Source organism: Eleutherodactylus coqui, chromosome 2, assembly GCF_035609145.1.
Source record: "Eleutherodactylus coqui strain aEleCoq1 chromosome 2, aEleCoq1.hap1, whole genome shotgun sequence".
Classification (NCBI taxonomy): domain Eukaryota; kingdom Metazoa; phylum Chordata; class Amphibia; order Anura; family Eleutherodactylidae; genus Eleutherodactylus; species Eleutherodactylus coqui.
Window position 1 is genome coordinate 208,679,490 of NC_089838.1, and position 21,786 is coordinate 208,701,275.

The 21,786-nt window shown below is 43.8% G+C and overlaps 1 protein-coding gene across 1 annotated transcript in view; it reads left to right on the forward strand.

Moving 5' to 3' along the window:
- Positions 1 to 21,786, forward strand: part of STRA6 (signaling receptor and transporter of retinol STRA6) — a 63,611-nt gene that overhangs the window by 30,459 nt on the left and 11,366 nt on the right. The window contains exons 8-11 of the mRNA XM_066592365.1: positions 16,445 to 16,512; positions 18,279 to 18,349; positions 18,448 to 18,509; positions 18,608 to 18,770. Coding sequence (XP_066448462.1) covers positions 16,445 to 16,512; positions 18,279 to 18,349; positions 18,448 to 18,509; positions 18,608 to 18,770 — 364 coding nt within the window. The remainder of the gene's footprint in view (positions 1 to 16,444; positions 16,513 to 18,278; positions 18,350 to 18,447; positions 18,510 to 18,607; positions 18,771 to 21,786) is intronic.

A 21,786-nucleotide genomic window follows, 5' to 3' on the forward strand; every position in this document is an offset into this window, starting at 1 on the left:
CCGAGCCACATTAAAGCCGCCGCGGCTTAAACCGCGGCGGTTCTCCCGGCAGAAATCTCGCGGTTTTTGCTGCGGCCAAACCGCGAGATTTCCGACGGGAATCCGCCCTGTGTGAACCCAGCCTAAAGGGGTTTTTCAGGGAAATACTATTGATCAATAGTTGATCGTCCGGAATCCGTCACTCAGGACCCCGACCGATCAGCTGAGCAGGTGCATGCTGTCAGCGCTGCAATAACACACAGATTGGAGTAAAAGCCTCTGCGCCGACCTCCATGCAGTGGCTGGCGCTTGTAACTGCAGGCACGGCTCCCATTGAAATCAATGTGTATTTGTGGTGCTGACAGCATGCGCCCGCTCAGCTGATTGGTCAGGGTCCCAAGCGATGGATCCCAACCGATCAACTATTGATGACCTATCCTGATGATAGGTCATCAATAGTATTTCCATGGAGAACCCCTTTAATTTGAATTTTCACTGCAGATGTTATCCTTGGAAACACAAAAGGTAAAATTTGTGGCAAGTCCATTCTGCAACAAAATCCATTACAAAAAAGAATATAAGTTACTTGGTGCAGTATTTGCTGCTGTGGATGTTCTGCATCAATTACCATGAATTTCGCCTTGTGGGGTCATATCCTCAAACAAAAAACTTCTGTATAAACTTTTTGTTGTTTTGACAAAATGGAGAACATATGTAAAAACCTCCAGCTAGCGGACTGTATACCCCAGTATACATCTTCTGGTATACAGTGTGACTCTAGCCTGATTTAAACACGACTTGATGCTAGTATTCTTATTAGAAAATATGAGGCCGCTTTCCCACAGCCGTGAAAATCGTGCGAGATTTGTGCATTGTGAGACGCCCAAATCTCGCTCGAATATGAACCCAATTCTTTCGAATGGGTTCATACACATGAGCGATTTTTTTTTTTTTTCCCTGCATCACGGCACGTCCTATTTTTGGGCATGCCATTGCAACCCCCCCCCCCCCCCTTTCTTTTTAATGGGGCCGGCAGCAACATAGGTGTACACTGTGTAATGCAATGTTTCCCCATTGAAAACAATGGGTAAAACTCCGGATCGCTACTTCCCCAAAGTAATGCGAGGCAGTTTTGAGATAAAGGCGCCTCACATTCGCTAGGAAATCGCATGTTGGCGAGCACGATTTTGGGCTATATTGGCCAAATATCGCATTTGCCCGTGTGAAGTTTGCCTAAAACAATCTCATAGTTTAAATAATTTTATTAATCCATTTTCAGGTTTTTTGTTTGATCAATTGTTAAAATTAATCATCAAGAGAAGTAATTAAATGCGTGTTGATCAGTATTATAATATATACTGTATCTTGAGCAGGTTCTAATATCGTATTAGCAGCATCATTGAACAGCTGCACAAGAGTATATATTATACAGTATATATTCTTGTAATAAATGTCATTCTTTGTTCGCGGCGGTTTTCTTTCCAAGACGCATTTGAGAAAGTAGGATAACAAATGACCCCTCTCTGGCTTTTTGACTCTCCTAGCAGTGAACCTGATTAAATGACTAGTGAAATAGGTCAATTGATCACTAATTGCAGCTGCCTTTTCTGTGCAATGATTGATAAAAAGCAGAAACCATTCAGGACACAACATTGATTTCTGCTAGGTGTCTTAATCACGGCACGTAGACCATTGATTTTATAAAACGTCTCCATGTGAAGGCACAATTTTACAGGCTACGGTATTTAAGGAAATCGGCTCCTTCCTGAAATATACATTATGCATTCTTTCTATTATACAAGGTGGATTGCAGAAACGGTCACGGTCTTGGGAGATATCCACCAAGGGTCCCATAGGTAGAGGGGTGCTGAGCGGTGAACCCTTCCCGGCACTTACTGTAGATTGCTCTGTGGCTTGTAGTGTATTGAGTTGGGTGCAGATTGCTTTCCAGCCACTATTGACATGAAGATATATATGCAGCAGCTGGGTGATGAAGACCTGGGAGTATTCTGCATACATTTTGTGGTTTCCTTTTTGATTCTGTTTTAATTATAAAACAAGAAGCATCAATCAGGGCGGAAATACAAAGTACTAGACGTTTTGTGACTAGAGGTGGTAGAGGTGGTTAACAGTCTTTTTTAGCTAAAACAGAATTTTTGGAGCCCCTTTTGCTATCATTTTTTTCAGCATTTTTTTTGCAAGAACATCAGAAAAAAATTTCAGACCTACAGTTTTATTTTATGATTGCGAAAACAGAGCCACAAACTCCAAAAATGCAGGACAGGTGATAAAACCATCACAATAAACATACTGTTTGTAGTGCATTTCAGATTTCACTATTGACCTACAGCTAACATCTGGCTGCAGCATTTTTGGCACAAGAAGTGCTGCAAACAATGCCCAGAAAATTGCCATAAGAAATATGGCATATTTCCAAAAAAAGGTATATGTGAAACCACCCTTAGGGCCCACTTACACGGCTGTAGGCAATTTACGTGCACCCGTTGGCGTCGTAAAAATGCCTGAACGGCAAAGGGCCTAGCACATGTACGCCGAGGCCGCAATGCCGTGGGACCTGGAGAGATATTCCTGGCTCACCTCCTCTCTCCTCCCCTCCGGCTATTTGCAATTGGAGGGGGGGCAGGGGTGGAGCTAGGCTGACGCCCCCTCCCCACCCCTTGTCCGCCCCTTGTCCGCCGCCAGCAATGGGAGGGGTTGGAGCTTAGCTCCGCCCCAACCCGCCCCCTCCAATTGCAAACAGTGGCAAGGGGAGGAGAAGAGAAGGGGAATAAAGTTTAGCAGTCACGCTGCTAATCTTCCTCCCATCTCCCTGCTCCTTCAGCTAACATAGGCTCCCATAGGAATCTATGCAGCTGCCGCAACCAGTGTGGAAGCACCCGGATGGGCACTTTTACGCTGCGGAAATACGCCCTTGTGCACTGATGCATTGTAAGCCAATGCATTAGAGGGGCAGCGTATGTCACACGGGCGTGAAAACCCGGCCAGTATACGCCCATGTGACTAAGCCCTTAGGCCGCTTTCACGCACTTGGGAAACTTGCACAATATTTGTGCATCCCACAACACACAAATCATGCGCAAATATGAACCCCATTCTTTTGAATTTTTTTCTTCTATTACATTGATGCTCCAAGGTAATAAATCGCTGCATGTCCTATTTTTTTGCATTTTTTGGAATGCATCGCCCATTGTTTTCAATGGGAAAGTCAAACACATTACATGCCATCCAATTTGCACGCAAGTGCGATGTGTTGTTTCCCATTTAAATCAATGGGAAACACCCCCCATACTTTATCACATGTGAAAATCATGCAAGAGGATTGGAATTTCACAGATGCGAGGCAACTTTGACTAAAAATCGCCTCGCATCCGTGGGTAGGTCACACATTCACAAGTGCGATATACAGCCGAGTAGTATTAACGTGCAAGAATCCCAATGGTGAGAATGAAATCTATGATTTCGTTTCGTCCCGTTATGCAGCCATGATTTTTTCGGCGGCATCATGGGACTAAAACACGTCCTTCTGTTTAGGCCCTAACAAGCAACTGGAGTAAAAGGCATTCTGTGAACTAATGATAAATTTCTGGCTGTGTACTGTAGCAGCAACAAAAACATTTTTATTCCATTTTTTCAAAGCTTTGCAACACTATCTGGGGTGATTTTTGCATCCAGGTGCCTATATACTAGTTTTACACACAGCATTCAGGATCATTTTTCATGTTTTCTTTAGTCTTTTTTGTGTGTGAATACACTAAACGTCTATAGTGAAATCTACACAAACAGAATTTTTGGTTTTGTGTCATTTTTGGGATCAGTGGCATTTTTATCAAAATGCAGCTCTATGGCAGATTTTTTCTGGTGTTTTACAAGCTTGTGATTGGAGTTTCAGAAATGTTAGGAAAAATGTCACAAATGAAAATAATGCAGCTAACAATAGATGGAAAGAACACCATAAAAAACTATTCAACCTGCAGATGACCTTCACGTACATTTTAAAATACAACAAAAAACTAAGTGAGGGACGGTTACTATAGCTACATTATAGCATCTTTATTGCTTCTTGAAAATTTGCAGTGCATGTTGGGCATAAATGGCAGCAACATATCTCAAAGTATAAAGCAAATGCATTGGCTCAACATATACAGCTGTACGCCATATTGTTGCTTATGTCCCCCATTGACTCCCATTGCAAAAAATGGATTCCATTTTTGTGTGGACATCAGGTCCATAGAAGTCTATGGATACACTCACAATAATAAGAGTTTCTGGTTCTTTTTCCTTACTTGCATGTTCCTTATTAAAGTCACTGCCAAGTTATTAAGCAACATTTGGGGCAATAATATGCCTGAAATGGTGCTTAACACATAAAGTATGGGATTGCTTCAGCAAAATCCTGAAGAAGGGTGTATAATTGCCCAAATCATGTCTTAACAACTTGAGGGTGACTTCAGTAAAGCTAACTTCATGCAGGCAAGCGTGATATAGGTCCGTGAATCACAGCATGATATGGCGCTCCTCACCATGTGAATTCCCTGTGGATGTGAGGAGTTTTATGTCAAAAAGGAATACCTTGCATTGCATGCACCTAGCACGTGGTGTAATGCTGCCGCCGGCCCCATTGAAAACAATAGACAGTGGGATGCGAGAGCATGTAGAAAGATAGAACATGCTGCGATTTGTTTCCTGCATCATGGTGCCATGCAGGAAAACATTGCTCATGTGTATGACCCCATTCAAAAGAATAGAGTTCCTACTTCAGCGAGATTTGTGCGTCTCGCAACGATTTTCTTGCCTGTGTGAAGGCAGCCTACGGCCTCTTTTACACGGGCATAATTTTAACGCAGAGTAAGCGGATCAAAAAATCGCATCTAAAAGAACCAATGGCTTCCTATGGGTTCTTTTAGACAAGTGATTTTTTGACACACTTAAAAGAATCGCGCATCAAAACATTTTTCTTAATGTTGATATTTTGCCTGCGACAAAAGATGGGACTTGTCCTATCTTTTGATCGCAAAATGGCGGAGACTCCATAGAGTCCTATGGAAGTCTATGGGAATCGGCCGGCGAAGGGAGGGAGTTTAGCAGCGGCAAGCGCTGCTAAACAATGACAGGTGCTCATCGCTGCTAGACTCCCTCCCCGCCGGCAAAGTGCCTCTAGTGAGGCATTAAACTGTCATTTCCATTGTTCCGGCAGCTGGGGAATTTTCGGGCTGCGACATGAGTGCACTGCAAGATGCCGCAGCCAGCTGTGTAAAATTGCGAAAAATAGCCACGACTTGGTCGCGGTTATTCTTTGTTCACACGATTTTAAGCACCAATAGCCTCAATTTTTTTTTAGCGCCGCTATCGGAGCAATAAAATGACGTTCATGTGAAGTAGGCCTGAGTCTTAATTGCAAGTGGTTTTTTTTGGAGCTGTCCCTACTTTGTAATTGATATATGGATACGTTCAGCATCTACATCATGAACCTTCTGTGGCCTACAATTTCACAGCAAACGTCTATGGTGACCTATGTTCGGGTAGTCTACTAAAATATTGCTATTTTACACTTGCATTAAACCAGCCGTATGAAGCATTCTTCACATATGAGTTGTGTCGCTGTCCAAACTTTATGTAAAGGTGCTTGTATTGTCATAGCTTACTGCATTTCATTATTAATGCGGGTCTAGCTATTCAGAGCATTTCTCCTTGGAAACACAGCAAGCTCTGTGTTACAGTTGCTCTTAGCAATGAACTGCCTTGATGGGGCTTGACAATGTACTGCGGCCTTGGTAGGTTGTTGGGATTTTAATTCTAGCGTTTAATAATACAGTGGCAGTACCCCATTGGGCACCGCAGCCATATGAAAGGCAGTTCATTTAGTCACATCTCACTTAGCCAAAGAGAAAGGCAGGATATAGCTCTGTGGTCATATATCAGTATTGTGTATACTGTACTTATCAGCTTCAGGAGGAAACCAAAGAAGTAAAATCACCTGAGCAACAGTGTATTAAGGAACATTTTTATGTGGTTTTTTTTTTCATGTGGAACAAATAAAGGAAAACTCTGGGCAAAACTGATTCGGCTTTGAGAAAGGCTATCCTTTTTTCACTGAAAAACGTTGTATCCAGTCCTTGTCACTAAAAGGGTTTTTCATTGTGACATATACTGACGTGACCTATCCTGTATTTGACCTCCACTGCTCGCTCTCTGCTTTGCCCCAGACTGGTTTAAAGTATAAGAACACGATCATTGTTGTAGCCTACGGTGCTCTCTTCCTTTTGTGCAGGCCTTTGCTACTTACGTACAGTTCCCTACTGCAGTACACTTCACAAGCGCCTGTGGCGCTGCTCCTTTATTTTTTATAGGGCTTCTGTCTAGTGAGTGGAAAGTTCTTGGCAATACTGGGAGAGGGCAAGGCTTAGCTTTTTTTCACTGTACCTACTGCAGACCAGGTCTTCTTCATGGTAATGCACTAGTCACATCACTACCGATGCCACTGAGGGTCTAAAGTCTCTCGTACTCATTGGCGCTAGCAGTGCCTGAGATCTTCCTCAGCCCCGCAGCATATCACAGACCAAGGGTGGGGCTTAGTCCCGATGCTCAGAGCGCCCTGTCAGCTCTCGCTTCTACCATGTCCCTGGCATAGTGCAGGGGTTATCTCCGGAGCTCCATCCTAAACTGACTTCACCTGCACTATCATAAGTAAGAGGGGGGCAGGGACCGGCTCACCCCTCTTACAGTAGCATTTAAAAACTACTAGTTTTTTACATGTTTTCTAATCCCACAAAAGCCATAAAAAACTGTGCAAAGGAAGCCAAAGGGTGGTTTCACATGAGAGTAATATGGGAGCATTTTTGCACCTATGTAACGGTCTCAGGTTGTGGTTCGACCACAGGTTCACTGACTGAAACTTACAGCTTCATAAGAATCTATTTAAACCCGTGGTCAGACCAGGACATTCGGCCATAATATACACACTGAATGGGGTGCTGCTAGGGAAAAGTGAAATGGAAAAAGACCTGGGGGTACTAGTGGACTGTAGACTTAACTGGAGCAACCAATGCCAGTCAGCTGCTGCAAAAGCTAATAAAGTCTTGGGGTGCATTAACCTTTTCCCATCCACTGTCTGACCTCTGAAGACATTATGATTTAAGGCTGTACAGCCCTGATGTAGGAAGACATCCGTCGGGGTTCTCTTGCTGTATATTGCCAGCCTCTCTGCTGTCGGAGTCTATCCAATGTGTCACCTCAGGCAGTACTGGCTTTAGCCAGCAGATAGCACCATTGTATAAAGTCAGAAAAAGAGGAAGCCCCCTAGGAAAACCAGGATACAAATTGGATTGGAAAGGGTTAAAAGAGGCATAGGGGTGAGGGACGAGAACATTATTCTTTCACTATATAAGGCACTTGTCAGGCTTCACATGGAATACTGTGTACAATTCTGGACACTGGTGCTCAGGAAAGATGTTGCAGTGCTTGAGGGGGTTCAAAGAAGGGCAACTAAATTAATAAATGGAATGGGAGGACTGGAATACCCAGAGAGGCTAACACAATTGAGATTATTCACCCTGGAGAAAAGATGGTTTAGGGGCGACCAAATAGCTATGATATGTATAAATACACTAGAGTATAATACAATATAATACAGATTTCCCGTGATCTGTTTTTACCCAGGACTGCGACGGTAACAAGATGGCATCCTCTACGTTTAGAGGAAGGTTTCATCACCAACACTGAAGGGGGTTCTCTACTGTAAGAGCAGTGAGACTGTGGAGCTCTCTGCCTGAGTACGTGGTGATGGCAAAATCCATAGAGGAGTTAATGAGGGGACTAGATGTCTTTCTACAGTGCTATGATATTACAGGATATAGACATTACGTGACCAGCGGGGTTGTTGTTCCGTGTTTTACCTTTAGGTAAGAACTATCAAAGGTTGATCCAGGGATTATTCTGACTGCCAATATGGAATCAGGAAGGAATTTTCCCCCCGAATGGGCTAATTGGCTTCTGCCTCATGGGATTTTTGCCTTCCTTTGGATCAACAAGGGGGAGTGAAAACAGGCTGGACTAGATGGACATTGTGTTCATGCAGCCTAAGATACTATGTTACTATGTGAAACTAGCTTTAAGGTAAGTTCACACACAAAGGATTTGATTTGATGTTCTGTGCCAAAATTCCCTTTAAATCAATGCTGAATTTGCCTCTCATGCAAGTAACACGACTCCATTCACAGGTTTGGATACATTTTTGAGCGGGTTTTTGTCCGGCCTGTGGGAAAAAAATCAGCCATGGAAATAAATAGCATGCTACTTATTTCTGCAAATTCCACACAGAAAAGCTGAGGATTAGCCCCATTGAATGACAATGGGGCTAATATTCATGCAGCTCTGCGGCACATCTACAGCAGAAATCCCAGTGCCAGCGTTGAATATCTGGAAATACATGTTGGATTTAATGCCAACGTGTGAACAGGCATACGGGTGTGTGCTTGTCTATGGGCATTGGAGTACATGAACTACAAGCAGTGCACATTTGAAAGAAAACCATTACATATACTGTCATTATTCTGCTCTGATGGTGGGTGTAACACTATTACATATGGAAGTAAATATTTGCATTTGGATTAGAAATAGGATTCTTTTCAGTAGCACAACGTTGGACATGCTGTAATTCAATTGCAAATCACTAATTGAGATGTGCTTATTTTGGGCAGCAGAGTTGAAATCATTTGCATAAAAGACATCTGCTGGATTTGACTGATGTCTCAGCAGCCATCATTCGAGTCCAACCAACCTATAATGTGTGCATTTATGTGTGCGCCTGTGCTATAAACTGCAGTGCTGACGCCGACACATCTTCCATATGACGGTCCCGTGTTGCTGGGTAGACATTTGCGTTGGCACAGCAACAAGTTTCTCAGCATATAGAATGGATAATTCTACCAATGCGCATTCTCCAGCAACAGTATACATTTGTGTCTTTGTAGAACATGGATTATATGCATGTTTACTAATATCTGATCACAAGCATAAGCAGAAAGTCAAGTATTTGCTCAAAACAGACAATATATTGTCAACGTTATCCCAGGCAGTCTGTATCCACTCCGTCGCTTACTAATAATCATGTTTTATTTTGCCTTTTTTTTCTTTGCTTCTCGCTTTTGTGCATTGTAGCACACTGTTCATCCTAGACACCCTCTTTCATCAACTCATTGTAGAGTGAAATTTACAGTCTAGGCACTCCTGGTGCCAAGAAAGCAGCCCTCATACATCACCACGTTACCATATTCTTCTGCGGGGCCCATAGATTCCTTTAGGTACCATCTAACAGATTCAATATATGTCCATGCGCATAAGCACATTATTATTTTATTGGAAAAGGCACTTTAAGATACATTTGTGACTGCGGAATACGTGCACAATGCTTGCATTGCAATGCAAGAGCAAAAACCCTGACTAAGCACATTTCAGAGTTATATGTTACATCTGCTGAAGGCATACAGAATCCGTTGTATTGCATGGCATATGGCTCTGATGTGAAGTGCTGCTTCATTCTGTATGTGCGGCACATACCTGTGTGGGACACAGCCAAAGGATGAACAGATTCTTTATTGTGGTTGTAAATGGACAGGCAAAGGCGAAGCATGAATATAGGAGGCGTTCTGCACAAAGTCCAGGGTTATTTTCTCCAAGATGTAGCACTGAATACAGTGATCTCTCATCTATAGCGGGGGTTACATTCCTGAGACCCCCGCGATACATGAAAATCGGCGAAGTAGTGGCGTTATATTTACACAAATCAATCTGTCGGGTGAACTGCCAAACAATCACAAAAGTGAATAAACAGACCAATGCTACAATCAGTGAGCCAATCAGCGCCCAGGATACAGAACACATTCCATCAGCCAATAATGCGCCGTGTACAATCTTGCATTGGCAAGCGCTAGTGGGGTACTGTATTACCTGTATGTATCGCAAAATTCCATGATATAGCGAAAAACTCTGCGAAAACAGATTAAGACTGGATTCACACGAATGTATATCGGCTCGGTTTTCACGCCGAGCCAATATACGTCATCTCACTCTGCAGGGGGGGAGGCTGGAAGAGCCAGGAGCAGGAACTGAGCTCCCGCCCCCTCTCTGCCTCCTCTCCGCCCCTCTGCACTATTTGCAATGGGGAGAGGCAGGACGGGGACGGGGCTAATTCTCAGAACTTAGCCCCGCCCCCGTCCCACCTCCTTTCATTGCAAATAGTGCAGAGGGGTGGAGAGGAGGCAGAGAGGGGGCGGGAGCTCAGTTCCTGCTCCTGGCTCTTCCATCCTCCTCTCCCTGCAGATGAGGACGTGAAAACCGAGCCAATATACGTTCGTGTGAATCCAGCCTCAAATATGGTCTATCTAAAATCCGTGATGCACTGAAGCCACAATCATTGAACCGCGATATAGCGAGGGATCACTGTGCATACAGATACTCTATGCATCCGCTATGAATTCTTATTGATCCAATAAAAAAGTAACAGGACAAAACAAAACCACTAATTTCAGTGGTTTCGTTTTCACTAGTGGTAATCTCGCCCGTTAATTGTATGGGTGAGAAAAGATAGAACTTGCCCTTTTTTCCCGACATGTAGTATTAACTATGTGCAGGAAAGATAGTGCAGCACCTATCTTCCCGCTATTTTTTTCAAACTCCTACATTATGTGGTGGAGTTTGAAGGTCCGTCGAAAAACCTTGTTTATGTGCGACTATGCTCCGTGCGGTGTACCTTGTATGGCCGTGTGCATGAGGACTGATGCTGGGTCACAGGGGGTATTCTGGCTGCGTTTTTCTCACTGCAGAATTTTACTACGGGCTTATTCAGACAAGTGTATACATAAATATGTTCGCCAGCACGGAACGTATTTTCGCATAAACGAAGTTGGGAGATGTCAAAAAGCTGATATGTCTGTCCTAGCAGATTGATCGTTTTATTTGCGATTGAAATGCCAGTTCACACGCTCTCGTGTTACAGCCTTCCCATGGAGTAGAATGGCAATTAAATTCCTAATTAGGACCAGCTGTCTTCTTTTCCCTGCGATGTACTCAGGGTAACTCTTTCCCCCTCCCTTTTTTTGGCCTACCATAGAAGTCTAGGGCAGCTTTCTGCGTAACACGGACAAAGATAGAGCAGGACCTATCTTTTGCAGACAAAGATTTTGTGTGGATTTTGTATGGATTCATTCATCTGAATGAATCCATAATAGAAGTCAACGCTTTGTCGCGTTCTACAGGTGACTTTTTAATGTGTGGAAATGGCTCCCCAAATATGTTCATGTTAAATAGGCCTTAGGGCGCATTCAAACAACAGTGTATCGGCTGCGTTTTCACGCCGAGCCAATATACGGTGTCCTCGTCTGCAGGGGGAGGAGGATGGAAGAGCCAGGAGCAGGAACTGAGCTCCCGCCCCCTCTCCACCCCTTGCTATTATTTGCAATAGGAGGGGTGGGGCGGGGGTGAAGCTAAGTCCCGGCGCTTAGCTCCGCCCCTGCCCCTCCCATTGCAAATAGTGGCGAGGGGTGGGAGCTCAGTTCCTGCTCCTGGCTCTTCCATCCCCCCCTCCCCCCCTGCAGACAAGGACACCGTATATTGGCTCGGCGTGAAAACGCAGCCGATGTACGGTCGCCTGAATAAGCCCTTAGGGCGGTTTCAGACAGCTGTATGTGCAACTACACTCGTCAGTATGGCGCGCAGTTACACATAAACTATTTTTTTTTCTTCATAGCACCATAGTACAGGAATTTGAAAAAAAACAGGGGGAAGATAGGTCCTACCCTATCATTCCCACAGCTCGTTAAGAATACATGTGGGAAAAATAGGGCAAGTATCCCGCTAGTGAAAATGAAATCACTGAAATCAATTGAAATCAGTGGTTTCGTTTTGTCCCGTGATTATTGCGGCCGCATGATAAGGTTTAAACATGTTAATGTCTTTAAGCTCTAAAAGGAATAGCTAGTGAAACCGTTGTTTTGCCATGTAAGGGCTCCTGCACACGGGCGACTTTGCATTCGTTTTCAAGCACACAAAGTCACTTGCGCAAAATGCAGGCAATATAACACAGTGATTTCAATGGGTTCCATCGGGCAGAACAATATGTGACATGCATTATTTTGTGTGCTTTCACGCACCTAAGGCTCAACAGGAGTCTATGGAGGTGTGCAAATGCGTACCCTGTCTGCACAAAATCTCACATGTAACTGCAGGATTCACTGTGTTAATTACTAACACCGGGGACTAATTAGGGTGCTGAATCAGCAGTGCAAAAATGCACAATAAAATGCGCAATAACATCATACTCACGCAAGCATATCTACGTATACACTCATGTGCAAGAGCTCTGAAGCATGAAGTCTGACACCACTGCTGTCTCATATAGGTATCTGAATAATAAAATATCATGCAGAATGTGTCTGGGTCATTAGAATACACTGGGTGACATCCCCAAATCTTCTAAGCCCTATGTATTCTGCTGTTGTCACTAAATCTCCTCCAAATTGCTCCATGATTTACAGCTGACCAATCATCTCTGCCCCATCCTGCACTGCACTGGAGTTTGCACACAGCCTGCGACATGCATGCTGCTGCATAGGCGAAGTCTGTTGCCTCTCTTGTGCCAAAGATCTGCATCTGCGGCTCTGCAGAATCATGTTTATTATTTAGAATGCTCTTTGAAACTCTATCTTCTGCTAGATGTTATTTCATCACACCTCCCTCCCTATGTGCTGCCTGGACAAGGTTGTGGTTGCATTTGCGAAGCTAGAACACTTTTATAATATGGGCTAATTAGTGGGGTACTGGGAATAATTTCATGTGTCTGCTGGAGTTTCTATTCAGTAAGGCGGATTTGATTTGCCGAAGAAGCATTTGGGAATCATTGGCATCCGCAACTGAATTTAAGGGCTTATTCACACGTCCGTATGTCGGCCAGGTTTTCACACCCGGCCGTTATACGGTGTCCCTTTCTGCAGGGGTAGGAGGCAGGCACTGAGCTCTGTTTCTGCCCCTCACCACTGTTTGCAATGGGAGGTGGCGGGACAGAACTTAGCTCCACCCCCGTCCCGCCCTCCCATTGCAAACAGTGGTGAGGAGCGGAGAGAGGGCGGGAGCTCAGTGCACTGCTCCCCGCCTTCTCCCCCTGCAGAAAGGGACACCGTATATCAGCCGGGCGTGAAAACCTAGCCGATATACGGACGTGTGAATACGCCCTAAGCATGCAGATTTGATATGCGGACTGTTTGGTGCGGAAAACAAATTGCAGCATGCTCCATTTCAGTGTGGATTCCGTGCGGACGGGCTCAATAGAAGTCAATGGATGCTCTGTGTACCCCAATAATACTATAGACAGGAAAATGTGTGTGTGTATATATAAATATATGCCTCTGTACCATTGGGTGCATTCCCACGAACGTATATCGGCTCGGTTTTCACGCCCAGCCAATATACGTCAGCTCTCTCTGCAGGAGGGGGAGCCTGGAAGAGCCAGGAGCAGGACCTGAGCTCCCGCCCCCTCTCTGCCTCCTCTCCACCCTTCTGCACTATTTGCAATGAGGAGAGGTGGGGCAGGCTAATTCACAGCACTTGGCCCCACCCCCATCCCGCCTCCATTCATTGCAAATAGTGCAGAGGGGGTGGAGAGGAGGCAGAGAGGGGGCGGGAGCTTAGTTCCTGCTCCTGGCTCTTTCAGGCTCCCCCTCCCTCTGCAGAGAGAGCCGATGTATATCGGCTCGGCGTGAAAACCGAGCCGATATACGTTCGTGGGAATGCACCCTAAGTTTGGTAAGGCATAATTTTAGAGTTTGGGGGCTGTTAGGTGGGGACCCATGTGTAGTTTATTTTTTTTCTTTCTAATGGCCAAAAGTCAATAATACAATGCCTCTGCAGTAAAATCATATAAAGTCTTATCTGTCTTGCAAAAGAGAAATAAAAAAACATGGATAAATGATAGCTATAGCAAAAAGTACTGACATCAGTGAGACTGAAGACTGGATATAAATCACATAGAGCAGCCAAAAAAATGACATGACAGATGGCATTTGCAGCGCGGTTGGTGTGGTTTTCAAATTGATTGTTAATGGTCACACAAATTTGCAGGTAAACAGCAAACACTAATTAATAATGACTGCGCTGCTTTGTAGGTACAAGCACTGTTTACCTGCACAATCATTGGACCATTAACAATTGATCTGAAGACCATGCCGACCTCAGCTTGACAGATGTCAACTGTCACATCATGTGTCCGCACACAAAAAGGCTTTAAAAATTCATTGATTTTCTTGAAGGTGGCAGATTATGGCAAATGTGTGCTATAACTTGTAACTTTTCACACTTCACCATTTTTCAAACATGTCAAGACAATTGGGTGGGGTTTAGTGAAGGGGATGGGATTTCACAGGGACTAACAGATTAAGGCTGGATTCACACGAACGTATATCGGCTCGGTTGTCACGCCCAGCCGATATACGTTGCCTCTCTCTGCAGGGGGGGGGATGGAAGGGCTAGGAGCAGGAACTGAGCTCCCGCCCCCTCTCTGCCTCCTCTCCGCCCCTCTGCACTATTTGCAATGGGGAGAGCCGGGGCGGAGAGGAGGCAGAGAGGGGGCGGGAGCTCAGTTCCTGCTCCTGGCTCTTCCACCCTCCCCCCCCCCCTGCAGATGAGGACGACGTATATTGGCTTGGCGTGAAAACCGAGCCGATATACGTTCGTGTGAATCCAGCCTTACTATCAATTATGCCAGAAATTGACAAAAATGATCACGCAAAACTACTCCTGCTCATAGCAGGCATAGATTTTAATTTCTGGTATAAAAACAGTCAATGATGCATCAGATTTATTAACCACTTCCCAACATTCACTGTACATGTATGTTGGGTGCCAGGTGTCAGTTCATAGAGTGGGCCAAGGAGCCTAGCCCACTCCATCTGCAGCAGGGTGTCAGCTGTCTTTGGCTTTATTTACACCAGCATATATATGCAGCTATGTTGCTGCGTTTTCACGCCCGGCCGAATAAGTGACCATCTGAGGCATTGGATTCACACTGGCGAATATGCGGCGTGTAAAAACGTTGCACTGTAAAATTTGGAAGATACGGGACTGAAATCCGCACCTGCTATTATACACTGGGTAAAAGGATAGTTCTGGATCTATCTTTGGCCCGATATACGGCAGCGGCTCCCATTGACTCTTATGGGAGCTGAAAAAAAGGGAGGGGGAGGCAATTTAACAGCGTCCATCGCAGGGAAAAGCTTACAGATGCCTCTATTTAGATATTGGAAGTCATTCCGCGGATTTATGCCGAGTGAGGGTTTTCTGGGGTGCAACGTATTTTTTCGCTAAAACATCACACCCAGCCGTGTGAATGGACAAGAAAGCACTAATTAGGCTCGGGACTTGATCGCAGAAAATCATCCATTCATGTGAATTTACGGCACATCCAAGCAAATGTAAAAACGCATACACTCGTGTGAAGGAGCACTTAAACACCTGACACCCAGTTGCAATGATGAGAATCAGATATAACAATGATCCTGGCAGTTTAATCATTTAGATGCTACTGTCAGTATATTTGAATGGCCTGACAGAAAGACCGGGCTTCCTCTTTCTTCCAAATGACCCCAGTGATGAGATCAGTGCACTTCACGTACCATAGCAGCCTGGGACCTTGTGAAGGCCCTCAGGCCTGCCATGGATATCTTCATAAACCCCTGCCAGAGTTTAATAGAATGTCTGTAAATGTACAATATACTGCAATGCAGAAGTATTGCATTATATTGTACATACAATCAGACGATTTAAATATTGAAAATGTAAAAATCCCCACTTTTCCCAGGCATCACATTAAACAATATGGTATTTCTGTGTCTGTAAGGGACCTTTTTTCATGGGTCAGAATTTGGCCGCAGGACACACTGCAACATGTAGTTGACGCTGCCACTGCGGAAATACAGGACAAAGACCGCATGCAGCTCTTTTTTCTATGGTAAAATGTCAGACAGCTAAGTGGAAACCGAACTGATCTCACTATAGTCAGTGGGATCCGCTCTGTGCTGTTCGGTTCTCTCATAAGGGCTTTTACCCACTAGCGTTTTTTTTAACTCTGCGATATCGCTGCGTTTTTTTTCAATCAGACTTTCTAATGTTAAAATCGTATCGCACAAAAATCGCAAGTTTGTGCTTTTGCGATTTTTGTGCGATGCGATTTTAACATTAGAAAGTCCCAGTAAAAAAAAAAAGGCAGCGATATCGCAGCGTTAAAAAAAAACGCTAGTGGGTAAAAGCCCTAAGACAGATTCATTCAGGCAGAGGATTCCCCTTTTCTGTTCCCATAATGGAGCAGGAAAACAGAACCTCCAATGCAGATGTGAAGCAGCCTTACCCTCTCCCTCTTATTTACAATTCTAATGTATTTTTCTGTTTGTTTTATTCTTAGATGTCTGAAAGAAATTACTACCTCAAATACCTGAAAAACCTTCTGAGGCGCAAAGTATCCAAAACCAGGTCTGTTAATACAAAGTAAATCCATTAGAAAGTAGATATTATTCAGATTTGTACATTTGCACAACCTGCTCCAGAATTGGGGGGAAGCAATTTCCATTAGAAGTCATAATCTATCAGTCACTCTCTAAGGCTTAGGGCTCTTTCACAGGGGCATAGGCGTTTTTACGCTCGCCCACCGATGCCAAAAACCCCGCAAGAACGGGCACACAAATCTGCTGTTTGTGCACCCGTTCAGATGGCCCAAGCCCCGCACATATACGCCGAGCCTGGGATACCATCAGGCGGGGGAAGGCAGTTTAGCTTTTCTAAACTGCCTCCCCCATTCTGCCCCCTCGCCATCTCTCGGCAAGAGGAGGGGGCGGGATGGGTTGGGAGCTAGTGTGCTATGCTTCCGCCCCCTCTCCGCCCCTTGTCAGCTGCCAGCAATTGGAGGGAGTGGTACAGGGCGGGAGCTTAGCAACTAGCTCCTGACCCGTCTCCCGCCCCCTCCCATTGCAAACAGCCGGCAAGTGTCACAGAGAAGGAGGGAAGGGGGTGGGAGTTTAGCTGTCATAGGCTCCCATAGGAATCTATGCAGCGGCCGATGTATTACGGCCAGAAAGATAGTTCCAGGACTATCTTTCCTGCCCGGCAATATATCGGCCAGCCAGGCACTTTTATTCTGCGGGAATATGCCCATCTGAACTGATGCATTGGAATCCAATGCATCAGATGGTAGCGTAAAACGCCAGCCAATATATGCTTATGTGAATAAAGCCTTATGAAGTGGAAGTGAAAAATGTTAAATTTCAAATTTCAAAAATGACCATATACCTACAGTAAAAGCACTTACTGTAGGTACATTTTTTAGTTTAGGCTCATGTAGTTGACAAAAACCTTTTAACAAATATGTCCCATGTGCTGCAGATATTTATATTTTATCTTTTTCTTTTGGAGTGACCATATTGGTGACCATTTGTCTTTTGTCTATATACATGGTCAAGGGATTGTGCATTTTGTAACAGCTGAACTGAATGGGAGTTAATTGACAGATTATTATAATATTAATTTCCAGAAAACCACTAAACGTGTGCAATTTATTTGTTGTAAAATAGCTTACAGTTGGCATGCAGCTGAGTGCAGTTCACATCAGTATAATTAATCCGGTTTTGCCTTTTCAAAGTGGAACATTAGTTTTTTTCTTCAGACAGATCATAACCCATACAGTGCAAATGTATGCTAATGTATATTTGAGTGCAAATGCCATGAATGTTCATTATAAAAGACAAAGTTCTGCAATCCACATTTTCAATACAGTAAAACAGGCATCCAGAAGTGCACCCTATTAGGCCAGATCAAGGGGTATTGTAGACTTATCAATCAGGTATGCCTAATTATTTTTCGATGGATCAGAGAACAGTACAATGAGAAACACTCAGGTGAAGTTTCCAAGATCTTCTGTTTTATTGTTCTAATGCAAGAGGTTACACACTGTGACATCCCCCACAAAGTCAACGATTCAAAGTTTACAGCATGTGTGATACGTCTATCTTAGTAAAACATTACAAAGATTGATTATGACAAAACTACATGTCCAGCATCTGAGAGCCTGTTAGTAAAACTACAATATGGGTTTTTTGTACACGTACGTCTTGCTATACACACGGCACAAATATTATGCATATGACACTACTCCAAAAAATATAATTCAATACTTTCACAATATAATTTAGTACTTTCACAGATTATAGTTAGCTAATCTGATTTTCTCTGTCTGTGTTTTACAGCAAAGATTCAGTGAGTATCGGCTCACAAGTGTCACTTAATCTCTGCTCCTATCTTTGTTCCTCCAATACAGGTAAAGTACATCATATCCCCTTCAGTGCCAATGGCATGATCAGGTAGGACGGGTTTATTGCACACTCCCTACTTTACTACAGTCTCCTTTTCTCACAGGTTTTAGGTTATCACAAAGGTCCTTGTTGGCAGTCACTGTATCAGTCCTGTCTGCCTATCAGGTAAGATGCAGGGCGTGATCTTACACAGGATGTATGTTAAACTGGAGGGATGGGCAAACCATATATTGTAAGTGACGTTTCATTCCTACGACCCGCAGGTGGCCCTCCTTCTTATGGTGGGATTCCTCCCAACAGTGCAAAAGATCCGCAGTGCTATTGATGGAGAATTTGTGCTGATGTTAGCTGGCTTTGGAGTAACGGTTGATGAAGATAAGAATAAAGCAGTGGACTACATTGTGTACTATATCTGGGCAGTGGAAGGTGAGAGATGTACTGCTGAATGCTGCAGAATATGTTGGTACTGTGTAAAAAAATAATGATTATTATTAATATTAATACCCAATAATATGAGACCAGGGTGCTATTCATTGTGAAAAACAAAAGGGCCGATTTATGAAAATTGTCTAGAAAAAATATTTGTTGCTCATAGCAACCAATCACAGAACAGCTTACATTTTTCCACAATATGAAATACAAGCTGTGCTGTGATTGGCAACAAAAAGAGGGTTTTTTTAGACCCCTTTCATAAAGGCCACACGGAAGACAGCACAACCGCAGTGACACATTCTTTTCACTTCATACACATGTGCAATCCTCTGTGCGACACAAGTGCAGAAGATCTGGTACTTACGGCATCTCCATCTGCCTGAGGCTGGTTTCACTTGGCCAAAAAAATCACGCAAGACATATTCACGGGCGATCTTTTCCTGCACCACATTGGGGTGTGGGAAAAAATCGTGACATACTCTAAGTTTTTGCGTTTTTTGGATTGCCCAATAATTTCAACGGGAGCTTTAATGCCTCTCATGGCTCTTGCATGCCGTGCGATGTGCATGAGAGTGTGATGCGAAGTTTCCCTTTAAAGTAAATAGGAAACACTTCCAATCTTCTATCACGCATGAAACACACAAGGGAATCTGAATTTTACTGATACCATAAAAACACCTCGCATCTGTGGGTAAATCGCACGCTGGCTTACCCATGTGTAGGTAGCCTAAATTGGATATGTCGATTAAGATTATCATGAGCTTGCTTTACTGAAAGAAAGGGGAGTGAGCCTGGATGAGTAGGGGAGGTGAGCTGTCCATCGGGCAGTTTACCCCAAATTTGTAATGGAGGATCTGATGAAAAAAAAGAAAGGCACACTCCTTTTCAGCACTATGTCCCATTTCTTATGAAGCAATGAGTTTATTAGGCTACAATCAGGTGACAAGCTTCTTTTAAAGGGAAGTAGTGTCTGTGAAGCAGTTTGACAGGAAATTACATTTTATCCATAGCAGCCATACATAGACAACTACAGAAAGTGGTCCTCAATGTTCACGAGCTGTAGGCTACCCCTGCCCACCCCACAGACACTGGTTGACAGCTATCTCTACGCACAATAATACACAGAGAGCTATCAATCAGTGTCCAGAGGGCACAGTCGACGGGGCAAGCTGCAGCTTCGCAGATACATAAGACAGACATTTTGTTGCAATCAGCGTGTGGGCATGAATAGGGTGACAACTCTGCACCTACTTACAGTCTCCACAGAAGGTGATGACACTGTGGGCATGACACCAAAGGGGCCAAAGGGATGTCACTGACTTGGCAATGATGTCATCAGAAAGGTATGGTTGTCATGACATGGGCTGATTATCCCCAGTGCATGTGATGATATTTGGGTTGGCCAACATGACACCTCTAAACTCCTGGAATAAGTGGTAAAATCACAGCTGGGGGCATGATGGGTATTGGCATTAAAGGCAATGCCAGCCCTTTAAGTTGAGGATTGTGTTGCCAGTGAAGTAGTGTGTTCCATTTAATGATGTCACTGTCAACGATGTTGTTAGGGTCACTGATTCAGAAGACTGTAAAAAATTGGCGGTAACATCTCAAGCCCTACACTTGAAACATATAATACCTCCACATCTGGGTATTTTGTGGGTTCCCAAAATGAACTGCTCTCTACCATGGACATCCTTAATGGGGTTTGTGTAGTATTAGAAAAAGGGTCTCTTATGCATTCAGAAATAGGACCTCGCCTGTCTATGAGCTGTGTATTGCAGTTCAGCTTCATTGAATTGAATGAGGATGAGATGCAATACAAAACACAGTCCATAGCCAGACATAGCATTATTTCTGGAGCAACACCAGACCTTTTTTCTAACCCTGGACACACTGCTTTAAGTTGCCCCTGCAGAATAGTATTCCATATGCCACTTGTCCTAGTTGTCCATCATTCTCCTAGTTGTTGCAGCACATTATTCCCCCTGCATCTGCAGCACATCATTCCACTTCAATTTCACAGCACATGATCTTTTTTCTCCCATTATCATGCCGCATGTTCTCACCTGTGTGAAGTCTATTTGCTCTGATTTACTGTCAGCCTTACCGCTCCCAGCTGGCATTTGGGCATAGCAGCTCCACATGAGTTGCTAGAGGCAGCTTGGTGACAAGATGCCGACTGCTTGGCACAGCAACTGGAAGAAATCTGAATGCAACGCTCCACTTCATAAGGGCTGTACTATGGGATCAGCTCAAGAAAGATAATGCAATGCACTTACAAAGTTATTCAACGTTTTATGGTGATAAATTTAAAGATAGTCTATAAAATGGTGTTTCTGGGTAACGTGTGAATTTACAGGTAGTGTTCCTACAATAATTGCTGATTGCAAATAAATAAAATAACTAAATAAATGTTGTTTGTTGCATAGCACCAACTTATTCCGCAGCACTTTCAGGTAATTTATTTATGACCCCCCACCAAGCTGAATCCTCATTTTACCGACCTCAGAAGGATGGAAGGCTGAGTCAACCTTGACCCGGCTACCTGAACCAAGCGGGGATTGAACTCACAACCTTCAGGTCGTGAGCGAGAGCTTAGGACTGCATTTCTGCTGCCAAATAAACAAATCATTGATGATGAAAAATGATGAAATTCATTATTCAGAAATCTTTTCTGCCTGGAAATGTATCATTCTTGTTAGAAGATATATTGCACTTTGTGTATACATGCCTTTATGAGGCTTGAGTACTGTATGCTTTTCAAGTGATATTTGTGGTACATACATCCCTTCGGCAAACTATTCTCACGCTTGGTAGAATTGTGAAATTTGCAAGCACAAAAATTGCTGCTCTTCTGCTTTCTGCCCAGTTTGCTAATAACCCCCTCCCGTATAAACTATAATTACTCCTGACTGGCCATGTGGAAAACATATATTTGACATGTTGGTTGATGTAAGGATTGAGCTAAAACCCATTGCCTTTAGTCATATTCTGAGACAATCTTATTTCT